Genomic DNA, 14,204 nt, shown 5'->3' with positions numbered 1-14,204 from the left:
TACAAGGGGTGCACACGTGACAGAAGGTGCAGAAACCCTCTGGGCTGCCTCTTAACTATCATGAGGGATTAAAGGCCACCTTTGGTTCTGTGCTGTCGGTTCAGCAATCACCGTCTCGCTCCCCTCGCATTAATAAAACAAGCTGTCGCCATTACGCACACAGCAGCGTGTTTATTTTAGCATCGCGCTTCCACTTTAAGTGAAAGTGAAAGCGCAATGTGAAAATGAACACGCTGCTGCCTCGCTCCGTGCCTGCCCGGAGTAAACAAGTCTCTATTACAGAACCACAGATGGCCCCTATAAAAATAAGGAATGGCTTCACGACAGCCGTGAAGCAGGCGATCGAGTCTGGGTGGCCAGGACGAAAAAATTAAAAGGCTGCAACCAATGACAGGCAACAGTTTAGCATAAACGGTGACGCCAGCCAAAGGAAATGAGGGGCGGGGCTTAAAGCCCTCTTCTGAAAGTCCTTGTTAGCAATAAATCTCGCCGAAAGAGCTGCGCATGTGCGCAGCAACGGTAGGCGGGACCTAAAAATAAATACCTGGTCTCTTGTCACCCACCTTCACTGCCCCTGAGAGCGGAAAGCCAGCTGACAATGGCTCAGACAGCAGCTTGTCAGCATGGGACGTCTCTTCCCGCCAACCCCGGTCTGAAGAGACCTACTGACCGGAATGAAGGCAGGGGGCACAGGAGAGACAGGAAACAAGGCGGTGACCTGGGAGAGGCAGATGAAACTGACCGCCGCCATTCTGCTGCTGTGATTGGGCTCTGAAGACCCCCGGCGATGCCGTGGGGTACAGCGGGGAGTTAATTAATTTGTTCAACTTTGTTGCAGGAGTAACCTTACATTTTGGGATCTGGCAAGAGACCTTTTACCTAGTGTACAAAAATACTTTTGGTTTTCTGCAGCAGCTTAATAGATGCAGGATCTTCTAGAACAATATGGAAGCAAAACATTACCATATTACTGACATGATCTGTGTATCAGCAACTTGAAAACAATTAGGGTATGGGCTCTTTAATGCTACAAATAAAGGAGAAATGCGCTTACCTGTCTCCTTATCCAAAGACCGCAGTGCAATCGGAGAAACCTTTTCACAACGGCTTTCACGGTTTTTCTTTTTCCCTTACGGAAACCAAAATATGTTAACGATCTCACTGGCTGCTGGATAACGCTGGGGAGCAGAGAAGTCCCACTGAAATGAGAACACGGGCAGATGCATTAACAGAGCAACACATTATGGGATAAGCATGTTGAGAGCATTAAAATGGCAACTGTCAAAATCGCTAGACGATGGCAAACAATGTTTAGCAATGTTTTAGTCATTACAAATACTACCAAGCAGTATCGGGATGCGATAATGATTTTCTAAGACATTTTTGGTGTTGATAAAAAAAAAAAAAACACAAAAAAAAAACCAAAACACACAGTGCTGCCGCCAGGTATAAAGTTGACAGGTCCACACAGAGAATCAAAGCCTTTTCTGTTGTATGCTTACACTCCCTTCACAAGGCAATGTATTGAAGCTGCAAGAACATTTAACATTATGCTCCGAGTTACATGGCAAAAACACCACCACTGGTAATAAACGGTCCTTCTGTTTCATCTAAGAAAGAGCTACAAGCACTTTAAGAACCACCTCACACACAATCTGACAACCTAATATGCCAAGAAAACACATTTATCATTAACGCGGATCGCCCAGCTCTTGGTAGGAAGGCAGAGCAGTCTAAGACTTACTCAGGGAGGTGGAGTTAAAAACTCAGAACTCTGTAGAGCACACAATAACGCTTACATCAAAACTCAGCCAATGCTCACTTTTACTTGAAAAAGTAATTAAAATTCACACACAAACATAAAATGACAAAAGGTACACAATTCAGACCAGACCTCTCTAGTTACTACTGAACTAGAAATCTGTTCAAGAAGGTCTCCATGTTGGACAGTGTAAAACCACGTCCAATGGCATTTAAAATGGAATTCATAACGTAAAACAACTTTTTAATGTATTTGTCAAAGTACTTCATGCAAACCCCCTTCCTATTCAGTTTGCCGGAGAGTACACAATGTAAATAAAGCCCCTTCATGCTACAATGGTCACACCAAGCAACACCCTTTTATACTGCAATTGACACAGGGTCTGCATTAATGCTCTCTCTAGCAGTTGTGAGCAATGGAACACATTCACATGCTGCTCAATCAAATGCCCATAAAGCAGATCAAAGACTCCAAAGCCAAGGGCCCATTTTATACTGAACCCAAGCAGAGAATCAGGAACACCCGTTTAGCACTGGACTCTCAAGGTAGTAGGAAAGCAGAGCAGTCCAGGGTTTACTTCATGGAGGTGAGAACTCTGCAAATAACAACTCGTAATAAACCAAAGTTCTGCAAGAATTTTTAAAGGAAAACGTATCTTAATTCACACAGAACATAAACACAAATGACTAAAGTACACAGTTTAAAATAAAATAAAAAAAGCGCTATACTGCATGTTCTCCAATGAGTAGCACTTAAGCTACTAGTAGCTCAAAAGCTAATCATGAGTAGCTCTCCAATGTGCAGCCCAGTGAATTAAATTAGAAGCTTTTGCTTGGTTGAATTAATATATGTATACCAAAATTGAAAAGTGTGTTTTTGAAATGAACATGGCTGAATTTCCAGAATTGTAAGATGTTTGAAGAAAATGGCTGAATTTCCAAAACATATTTAAAGAGGACACTGCATTGAAGAAGAAGAAAAATAAATCAAATTGTGTTGGGGAGACTATGAGAAATACTATCAAGTAGGTTCTAGGGACACAGCAGCTATGGCGGTTCTGTATTACCCATGTATAGGCATCCACATGGACCATGCATTTTTGTTGCGCGGAGGTTATCGTGGTTGATAATCTTGAAAATGGTTGCCACTAATATAGCCTTGTCTGATGCAGTTACTATTACATCTCTAGTAATAGTAGCTCTGGTGGACTTTCATTGCACTTAAGTAGCTCTTATTTCAAAGAGAGTTTGGAGCCTGCTGCTTTATCCATTCCGAAACTAGAGGTGTGGTGCAAAGTCATTTAGCATTAAACAATGTGAAGCACATTCCTCTGGTGTGGAACAAAGAACTCAATGCAAAACACATCCTATTGTAGTGGTCTTGTAATTACACCTTGCAAATCCTCCTCCTGTTACTAACACAACTGCCCAATGAAGATGATGCAAGTAAGAATGACAACAAAGGGGAGAGCCTAAACCTATCTTCATTGATTGAATATTTATTACATCCCGAGCCAAAAACGCCTTCTGAGAAGAGTCTCAAATCGTCTTTTTGGTTTAACATAGTATTGTTATGACCGTCAAATTACGACAATATGAAGTTAAAGAAACAAAATGCAGCAGGAGAATAAATACTGGTTTTACTTCCTTTTTTTTTTTAAATTGTACTCAATGATCCCACTAAGGGCATAACTGTAACTTTAATACTAATAGAACATACCTTTTTAAAACAGGCACATTCCCTGTCACAGGGTTCAGATGCGTAGCTGTCAGAATAGTGGAGGATGTGCTGGGTTTGTATAGAAGAGGGGAAAATCCAGAAGCAAAGCGAACACCATGTGGAATGTTATTATGGGTCAGAGGAATCAATTTCGAACATCCTATAAAGAAAAACATGCAGTACTTCATTTAGTATATGAAAATCAATCAATCTAAACATTAACAGATGAATCAAAGTAACCATAAGATATTCTCAGCTGTAATTAGGAAAGTTTTCTCCATCACTGTAGAGTATATAGAATCATGGATTGCAAGAGATTGCCAGAGGATTGCCAGAGTTCAAACGCCCGGAAAGACCGCACTCTCTCCTAGAAAAGTCTGAATTACCTTAGAATAGGTGCCCACTGTTCACTTAAAAGGGGAAAGTTAATGTGATTGTGCCACTGCTTGGGTAGCCTGTAAATCTAATTGAAAATCCCCAGAGTTTAATAATAAAAACAGTTCCAAGCACACCAAGCCCACATTTCATGAATGTGGAAGGATCCCTCAGACAGTGCTTCAGTGAGACCGCATTTATGAATTGGGTGTCAAATCAGCAATTCTACATTTGTATTCACTGAAGGATAATGACCAGGATCTCTTGAGTTCAGTATTTATTTTATGTGACTTAGAATGTGGAAGACAAATGTGCCCAATAGACCAAATAGATAGTTTTTTAGGTTTCTAAATTACACATTAGCATTATGGTTTTAACGGAAATTACTATTATCTATAGCCCTGTGATGTCAAATCAACTGAAACCAGACGTTCTCTCCTTCATGCACAGACCCATCCTCTCCCTCCATTAGGACTCTTCTCCCAAGCCATCAACCAACACTTTCCATCATCCCCTCCATTAGGAATCTTTTTTTTGCCTCTACTCCCATCTGCTCTTGAACTCTTCCTATCCTACTACCTATTCCCTCCACCCTCCAACCCCCAATCTTCTTGTCCTATCATCCTCTACCCACCATGGCTCATCTCCCCCCATCCTTCCCTTCTCATCCACTCACCCTTTCTTCCCTATTCTGTTAGCCTCTCTTCATTATGAAAGCTAACTCCCTTTCTCTGCTCCTTTTGCTCATCCGCTCCTCTGCCCTTTCCCTCCATTATGACCACTGCACAGTCTCCCCTTCACTAAGTTACCAATGCAACATCCTGCATTGACCTGTCCAAGGTTTTATTGGCTAAACCCAGTGACCCCCGAGCAGAAACAGGTCACACAATGAAAGATATTAAATATCTATTGGGGGAAGTGAAAGAGGTGTAGCCATTTTACCAGAAGCAGAGTGCAGAGAACACTAGGTGTGTCTGGAACACAAGAGCACAGCATTGTAGCACTTAAGACATTATTAGGTGAAAGTGAGTGGGAGAAACGCAATGAAAGCCCAAAAACAGTCACATGGATAGTTGCTGCCTGCAGAACCAGCAACAGCTGAAGTCACGGGCTGTAGGTAGCTGGAGAGGACAGGGTTAGCCTTTGTGGCCTAACAGGAGCAGACTAGATCTGCAGAGTTTGGGGAGCTGTCCCCAAGAAAGAAAGAGTGCAGTGATTAAAGTTAGAGCCTATCTTCGAGAGTCACAGTAGTGAATGGTTGTGCAGAGTAGAGATAGCCACTAGGAGGGCTGCAGCATACTGTACCCCCTCCTCCCCCACACCCAGGATCTCTGCAGCCTTGCCTGGCACTGCTGAAGGCCTACATGACCAAAAGGCATATGCACTAACCTTCTTGAAATGTTCAGTCAGTGTGTAATACAGTTTACACCGAAAATGCCAATTTCGGTTTTGTCAGGTTATTTGAATACATTTTCACTTTAAACTGGAAAACTTAATCATAAAGAACTCTGGGCCAATAATGACTTCTAGGGGAATTTTAAAGTTGAAGGAGGAGCAATTCAAGCGTATCTGGAAAGAAAAAGACCGCATCTCAAGGAAAAACAGTGCCTTTCATGAAATCAATGAGTGAAGCCAGAATGTACTGGATGGTGAAAGCCACCAAAGGATTGTAACACTAGAAAATAAAACTCACAGAGCGATACATTTTACACAATGTGTCATGCATCAAATGCCACTGTGTTTGATGCCTGAAGAGGTTAAGACTGAGAAAACTGGCGGTGTCACAAATGACTTTTTTGTTTAAATCATTTTTATTAACTTTTTCTTTTGTTTGTTTTTGCACATTGCTCAATAAAACGTAGTCATAATAGCACTCATGTAAATGAGAAAGGAACAAAAAAAAAAAAGGGAGGGAGGGGAGAGGGCGGGAGAAAATGAATTGCCAGCGGCTAGGCATACTTGGACTGATTACAACCTGGCAATGAAAATTCAGAGTACATTAATTGCATCTAAGCTTACGGCAATGCCCTTAGAAATGGGGGGGTAGCGCTGCCAAGGCACGGCATTGGGTAATATGTGAAGAATATAATTAGCAGGGCATATAGGTGGGACACCACTTATGCAACAGGCGGAGAAAGGGGGGGGGGGAAGAAAACAGATTGCCAGTGTACAGCTGAGTTGATAGCTACATGACCATGAAACATTCAGTGCGCGGTAATTACGTTAAAGCTTGCGGCAATATCTCAGGAAAGAGAGTGGTGTTGACAAGTCGCAGCATCGAGTAATGTGCGAGTAATGCAGGAGCAGTGCAGTTCAAACGTAACCGGGGACATAGGGCACAACAAAAATGAGGGCAACGAAAGCGAACGAAGGATAGGATAGAGTCGCGCAAGACCTGCCGCCATAGTTAAATTTGCTGGAGGACCTCAAACTCCCCTAAGACTCCGCTGCATGCCACGACAGAAGGGTAATGGCAGTCTGGGTATTGGTGTCAGACCTAAGTCGCGTCGGTGAGGGGGCAACCTGAGTGATAGCCCTCTGTGATGCAGGCAGGGATCCCATGTCTGTGTCTGCCCCCGAAAGCTTGGAGACCACTGCATCCCACTGAGGCGCCAGGGGGAACATACGAATGCCAAGCAGATCTTCTCTGCGCAGCACCGCACCCTCCGCCCTCGCCCAGTTGGAGAAGGACCGGTGCCAAGCAACAGGGTGAGGTGGAGGGGGATTTCCAGCGCTTGGTGAGCAGGCGCTTGGCTGTTATTAGGCCTAGGTCAAGAAACTGTGTGGCAGCTCTATATTTCTTGTTCCTGCTAAAGAGGTGCAGTATATGAGCTTCCCATGTCGGGGGAATGGTGCGGGCTGTGCAGCTTATGAGAGTGGTTGTCACGGTGTGCCAGTAGTCAGTCAGGACCGAGCATCCCCAAAGCATATGTATCAAGTCGGCATCCAATTGTCGGCAGCGGGGGCAAGCCGCATCTATGCAGAGGAAGATCCTCTTTATTTGGACTGGGGTATGGTAGGCTTGGTGCAGTATGAAATATTGTATCTGTCGGAACCATTGATTCCGTGGGATGCGGGTCGGACCGCTATAGGCAGCTAGCCATTCCCTATCAGTAAACGCTCTACCCAGGGCCTCCTCCCAGTGAAGCCGAAGACGAGCGAGATCTGCTTCCGTATGTTGAAGTGAGGATGCGAACCAGCACGTAAGGTGTTTCCCCCTCCCCATCACGTGATGGTACTGCAAGGTATGAGGTATGGGAGGCTCCTGGGCGAGCGCACCGCATTTGGATGCTAATGAGGCTATGAGTGCTCTGTGCAATAAGAACTGCCCTGGAGGTATATTTTCTCCTACTATGAGGTCCTGGAATGGAATAAGAGCGCCTTCTTGAAAGAGGTCCCCCACGTCTTGTACCCCCGCTGGGGTCCAGTGATGTAACTCTGCTGCCCACAAATTATGACTTAGTATTCAAAGGTTTAGTGGCAAGGTGCAAAAGGAGGCTATTACAGTACTGTAGTGTGATTTTGCAAATGTGGAAAATGGCAGTATGGTTTTATGGGTGTTATGGTGAGAAAGGCACGTTAGCTTTTTCAATACATGTGTAAAGATAAGGCTGAAACCATAGTTAAACTTTGCCACGACAATTTTTTTTTTTTTTTGAAGTAATAAAATTAATAAATTGCTTGCTTTGGGTTGTACTTTCAACAAGTGGTGGTAGTGGAGAAATTTGCTTGCTGTGCTATATTTCGACTTTGTGGAGAGCTGGTGTAGCACCAACTAATCCGACATCTTGATGGAGTTCACTTGTGATGCACTGAAGCTGAATTCCATCGCTGGTGAGCTTACAATTGCATCTAGTAGCTAAGATATTTTACTTGAGATGTATATTATTTGAGATTACTAACAAAAGTTACGGTTCTATGTTCTGCACATAAATCTGAGGCAAATATTCCTAGTCTGGAAATGCCTCACATGCATTAAGGGAAGTTGCAACAGACAGCCCTCCGGCAGATTATTAGGAAAGAACTGCTTCAGAAGATCAGAGCTGAAGTGTGTTATGCACAGAGACGGAAGGATCAGCACATGTAACTAAATTACACAGCTCCTCAAACACTTTCAAGTGGCAATCACATTTTTAACCTTTTTTTTTTTAAACTCTTTATTTAAAGAAAAAACACCGACATCAAGGCATAGTATCACAGCAGTACAGCATAGGCAGATGCAAGCACAAGGAATTATCAATACAAAGTGTAGCGACATTGTTGAAGTCACGGAGAGGGGGAGACATCTACATCTTGAAGTCTGGGGGGGGGGGGTACATATTTCCCCTCTATACAAGTTCCAGGGGGTCCAAATCTTGGACCATTTCTGGGGGCAGCCCCTTGCAATGAATACAGATTTTCTCGTTGCATACACCAGTCAAGGTCCTTTTTCCAGTCTGTTATTGTAGGTGCCTTGGATGCCCCCCAGAGCTGGGCGATATTTCTCTTTGCAATCATGCAAGCAAGTGTAACCCATTGTACTGCATAGGCATTGAGATCTGTGGGTTCCCAGATGTTTAGGAGGCATCTAGGAGCCTCCGGCCGGATTTCAATCTCTAGGGTTTCATTAATGATTGAGTGAATCTTGTGCCAGTATTCCTGAATGAACCTGCAGTGCCAAAGGATATCTATGAAAATGCCCGGCTGGGAGCACACCCCCCTACAGGACCAGTCTGTGTGCCCCCCCATGTGCATCAATTGAGGCCCCGTTATATATATATTCTATGCAGGATTTTTAACTGTACTAGGCGGAGTCGTGCCGAAATTGCTACCGTTTTAGGGGACGAGGTCGCTGCCTGCCACCCCTCGTCGTACAGTTCCATTCCGTCCTCGGTCCACTTCTCTCGCAGAAGAGTCAGGGGGTTACTCATATTGTTAATTATTTTCTTGTACGTAAGGGATATGGCCCGCTCAGGTAGGTACCCATCTAGGAGTCGGTCCTCCAGCGGGGAGTATTGTGGTAAAGCATCACCCCTTGGTATCGCGGCCTGCAGCGCATGTCGGACCTGAAGGTACCTAAACAACTCTGAATCAGCAAGTGATTATTGAGTCTGGAGTGTGCTAAAAGGCTTGACTGCCTCCGCAGCCCAAAGATCGCCGATAGCAGATATACCAATAAGGTCCCATTTGTCAAACCCCTTTGAGTCGCCCAGGTACCCTAGTTTTTGTGAGTTCCACAGCGGGGTCGCTAGCGGTAGTCTGTTTGCCCAACCCAGTGATTTTGCCGCGTCGTGCCATATCTTAACCGTGTGCTTGGTGGGCCCTGTTAAGGGAAACCCGCCCGGTGCGGAGTATAATGCTCGGCCGTAGGTCCCGCCGGGAAGGAGCCAGCGGTCCGTACGGAAACCCGGGGCGTCGGGGGGGGGGGGCCATAAGTGCCGTGGTTAATGGCTATGAGATGGGCAGCCCAATAATATTTTTTAATGTCCGGCAATCCGATTCCCCTGTCATACCACCCAAGCGTGAGCTTTGGTAGGGCAATTCGAGGCCGTCCATCCCAAAGGAGGTCTCTCTGCAGGCCTTCCACCTCTTTAAAATACGAGGTAGGTACAGGGTCAGCCGTGTTTTGGAGTGCATAGAGGAAGCGAGGCAGGGACATCATTTTGAACAACGCAGCCTTGCCCAATATGGAGATTGGCAGTTTCCTCCAGTGTGCGATATCGCTTTTAAGTCGTTGTAGGGGTGGGATCAAGTTGCGTGTGTATCGGAGAGCTGGATCAAGGGAAATAAAGATGCCTAAATAGATGAATCCGTTTTTGGCCACAGACATCGGGCAATTGCGAGGTAGTTGCGGGGAGTCTCCACTGAGGACATATATGAGAGACTTCTGCCAGTTTATCCGGAACCCGGAATATCTGCCAAAGACGTCAAGGATGTCGAGCAGCACAATAAGGGATCTCTTGGGGGAGGCAAGATAAAGGAGAACGTCATCTGCGTAGAGGGATATACGATCTTCCCATCCCGGCGCCCACTTTAGCCCGCGGATGACATCGTTTCGTATCCACGCTGCAAGGGGTTCGAGGGCCAGAGCGAATAGTAGGGGAGAGAGGGGACAGCCCTGTCTAGTACCACGACCAAGTACGAATGGGGCGGATTTTTTATTATTAACGACCACCTGCGCCATGGGCTCAGCATAGAGGAGTTTCACTCAACTAATAAAGATCGGGCCAAGTCCGAATTTCGTTAAGACGGCAAACAGTTAAGGCCATTCAATTGTATCAAAGGCCATAGTAGCGTCTAAGGACGCTATGACGGCATCTTCACGTATGGTAGGGGCCCTACCCAATACTCCGTGGACCCTGCGCAAGTTCAGGGCAGTATTGCGCCGAGGCATGAAGCCTGATTGGTCAGGGTGGACAAGGTCCCCTATCACCTTGATCAGCCTGTTAGCGAGCACTTTAGCTAGGATTTTGGGCTCGGCGTTCAGGAGAGAGATGGGCCGATAGGAAGCGCAATCCGTTTTGGGCTTACCTTCCTTATATATGGTGACTATGGTGGCAAGGCGCTGATCTACAGGCAGCGTCCCCGTCTCAAGACTGGAAATATACATGGAGCGGAGATAGTGTGCCAGCTTGTCAGGACGGAGCTTGTACAGCTCGATAGGGATACCGTTGGGGCCGAGCGCCTTACCGGGTCGGAGTGTTCGAATTGCCAGAGCGATTTCTTCAGCAGAGAGTGAGCTGTCTAAGAACTGGCTATCAGTCTCCGATAGGGTCGGGAGGGAGATATCTCTTAGAAGCCCGACCGAGTCCTCCAGCGTGTGTGGGGCCACAGACCTGTACACCACCGAGTAATGGGCTGCAAATTGAGTAGCTATATCTTGGGGGTCTGTAACGGAGTGACCGCCTGTCCCATGCAGCTCTGGCACCAGACGGCTAGCACGCTCTCTTTGATCAAGCCAGGCTATTAATTTCCCCGCCTTGTCGCCCCCGTCATATATACGGCCCAGTTTTTCTTGCCCCATGAGTTTGGCGCGATCAGTTACCAAGGCCTTGTATTCCTCCTGACAGAGACGTAATTCATGTAGCTTTTCGGGCGTGGGGTGTGAGTTAACTGAGTTCTCCAGTCTGTGGACTCTATGCTCTATGTCGGAGATATCTTTCAACCTTTCCTTCCTTGCACCCGCTATGAGAGATAAAGCCTGCCCTCGGATCACAGTTTTAAACTTCCCAGAGTGTTTGCGGGGAGTTAACGGTGTGTTCGTTTTCTAGAAAATAGGCATCGATGGACTTGACCAGTTCCCTGCGTATCTTGGGATTTTTGAAATGCCACGGGTTTATGGGGGCGACACGACCGACTTGCGCATGATCGAGGAGGAGGTGAACCCAGAGGGGGGAGTGGTCAGAAATGCCCCTAGGTAAGTGTCTGATCTCGTGGATGTTAGATATCTGGGAGGCGGGGGCGATGATATAGTCCAAACGGGAGAGGCTGCAATGTGCATGGGAGTAAAAAGTGTGCTGCATCTTATCTGGGTGGTAAGTTCTCCAGGCATCCACTAGGCCCATTGCGTCCAGGAAATTAGAGAACGAATGTGCCGCTAGGGGTACGAGGCGCGGTGGATGTCTGTCTAGCACACCTGATACGACCGAATTGAAGTCCCCGCCTATGACAAGCTGCACCACAGGTAATGTAAGTAGCAAAGCACTAAGGTCCGTCAGCGTTGTCAACTGCAGCCCTGGAGGTGCATAAACTGAGAGGAGGGTTACGGTTCGGCCCTCCCATGTACCTGACACACCCACGTATCGCCCAATGTCATCTATGTAGGTTGAAACAATTGACATCGGAAAAGATTTTTTAACCATGATTCCCACACCCCTCGATCCAGACGTGAAGCCCGCATGGGCCACCATAGTGTATCCCCATCTGCACATTGCCCCACATTTGTTACCTATCAGGTGTGTCTCCTGGAGGAGAGCAATATCGGGGGAAAGCCGTTTAATGTGTTGGGTCACCACACTACGTTTGATTTGATCCCCCAATCCGTTAACGTTCCAACTCAAGATTTTAATTTCCTTGTTACGTTGCATACCCATTTGCGTGTCCGTAGTGTAGACGCTGGTGCTTTGCAGTTAGGTACCATGTCGATGACGTGAACAATAAGAACAACCAAAAGAAGCAACAATCCCTCCCAACTCCCCCCCCTCCCTGCTTCCCTGCAATCTGGGCTTCAAACTGCCCATACAAACCAAAGCTGCAGAGTGCCTGTCGCCCATCGGAAAAGGAAGAAAAGAAAAAAACTAGCTAAAGGAAGAACGTGGGGGGGGGAAGGCAGTAACAGTGCCCTGATCCTCACTCCCAGGTATACATACATCTGCATCATTATTTAGGGAGGATAGGTCGAACAATGTCAGGTAGTATCTGAAAAAGGCACCCGGTTCCGCACCCGGCCCCGCCACGGCGCCCCCCAAGGAGACGCTGCCCACAGTAGGAGTCCATGACACCAATTTCGCACAGGCGGTTCAATGCTGCCACCCTCCGCAGCTCAGTTGTCCGATGAGGCATGTCCCCGGAGAGCCCCCCCGGGCGTCCAGCTACTCCGACGCGGAGTCCGGATGATCGAAGAAATACGTTTTCCCCTCCACTTCCACACGCAGTCGTGCAGGAAAGAGCATGGCATATTTTAGGTCATTGGCTCGTAGTCTTTTTTTAACATCCTGGAACGTGCGCCTACGCATCTGGACCCCTCAAGTAAAGTACGGGAAAAAAGTAATGGTGGCATTATCCAGGCGGAGTGGGGGGGCAACCCTAGCAGTCTGGAGGATAATGTCTCTGTAGTTTAGAAGACGGGCCAGAATTGGGCGAGGCGGGGCCCCGGGCGGCCCCCCGGCACCCTATGTGCCCTCTCAACAACAAAGAGCTTGGAGAGGCCTTTAGGTTGTAGATTGGTCGTAAATCAAGTTCTCGATGAAGAGGTCGACGGCAGGGCCCTCCATTTTTTCAGGCACCCCTAAGACGCGTACGTTGTTGCGCCTCATCCTCCCTTCATAGTCGTCGAGCTTGTCCTCTGTTGTTTTCCGGAAGGCCTGCAGCTCCGCGATCTCGGTTTGGAGCTGGGAGGTATCGCCCAGGAGTCCCGTTGTGGTGAGCTCGAGCTGCTGCACCTTCTCCCTGTACTTAGCGAAGTCGCCCTGATCAGCGTCATCTCTGAGGATAGAGCGTCCACGGATGCACGAACGCCAGTGATGGCTGCCATAAGGTCTTTCATCGTGGGCTCAGACTGGACCTGCTCCGCGCCATGCTGGGGCACCTCACCCTGCACTCTTATCAGGTAGGTCCGTTTTCGTACATGTGTACCGATCCAGTTTACTTTGTTGGGATGCCCTGGCTCCCTTAGCGCTAGACATCCTGGAGCCCCCTGTTAGGCCAATGGAGGCGGTGAGGGCGGTTATTTTTGTTTTCCGTTTTGCTTTTTCCCGAAGTGATCAGAGGGAGGTCAGAATCGAGCCAGCGCAGCAGACACCGCCCCAAAGGGGGGGCACCCTGCGCCCAGCACTGGCGCGCTGTGGTGCAAGATGGCGCCTCCCCGCACACCGCGCCCCCCGCTGGGCAAACAAGTCCGCAATGAACCACTCCCAACCAGGAAGGGCTGGTCAATTCGCGTATGCGGGGGCCCGGTAAGGGACAGCCAGTCCACCAAAGTTCGTCAAGCTCCCAGCCATTATACACTCGTGGCTCGAACGGCAGGCGCAACGGGGAGTCACCACACACCAGAATGTCAGTGTTTCCAGGAGGTCGCGAGTGGCAGGCCCCCCTCAGCGCCAGGGGCACAAGTCTCGCCGCCGATGTTTCAGGTGGGGGGCTTTAGAGCACATCGGCCAAGAGGCAGCATAGGCCAGAGCGTCTCAGACCGAGATCCCCCGCCGCCGCGCCCCCGCACCGTACCCGATACTTGAGCCCGCAGCAGTCCGCCCCCGTGGAACTTGCCGCCTCGGCGACCACCAGCAGCCTCACGTCCGCAGTCCACGGCCAGCAAAACCAGGGGCTCCGGAGAGGCCTCCAGACGGCGGGGGAGGGGGGCAGCGGACGCCTCCCAAGCACTCAGGCCGCCTCTCTTATGTCCCCGACGCGCCGTGGGGAAGGGGGGGAGGGGGGGCAGCGTCGATGATCAACATGGCATGCACCCCCCCACCTTCTGGCAGCGATCGTAGCCCAGACGCTTCTCCACCGCTGCCCCGGGAGCTTCCGGCAGTTCTCATCCGCCCATCAATCGCGGCGTGCCCACGTCAGCCGCACTTCAGTCCCCTGCCTCAGGAACACCCCCGGGCCAAAGGTGACGGGACCCGCAACTTCAAGGTATTGGCAGCGCCGG

General features: G+C 48.3%; 1 protein-coding gene across 1 annotated transcript in view; it reads right to left on the bottom strand.

The window, feature by feature from the left end:
- The window catches only part of MRPL35 (mitochondrial ribosomal protein L35), a 55,763-nt gene that overhangs the window by 36,575 nt on the left and 4,984 nt on the right, over window positions 1–14,204 (bottom strand). Inside the window, exons 3-4 of the mRNA XM_085642616.1 lie at window positions 3,482–3,641; window positions 1,055–1,199 (exon numbers count right to left, since the gene is read on the bottom strand). Coding sequence (XP_085498742.1) covers window positions 1,055–1,199; window positions 3,482–3,641 — 305 coding nt within the window. The remainder of the gene's footprint in view (window positions 1–1,054; window positions 1,200–3,481; window positions 3,642–14,204) is intronic.

Source organism: Triturus cristatus, chromosome 2_2, assembly GCF_964204655.1.
Source record: "Triturus cristatus chromosome 2_2, aTriCri1.1, whole genome shotgun sequence".
NCBI lineage: Eukaryota > Metazoa > Chordata > Amphibia > Caudata > Salamandridae > Triturus > Triturus cristatus.
Note: the sequence above shows the minus strand (reverse complement) of the source record. Positions and strands in the feature narration are given on the sequence as shown.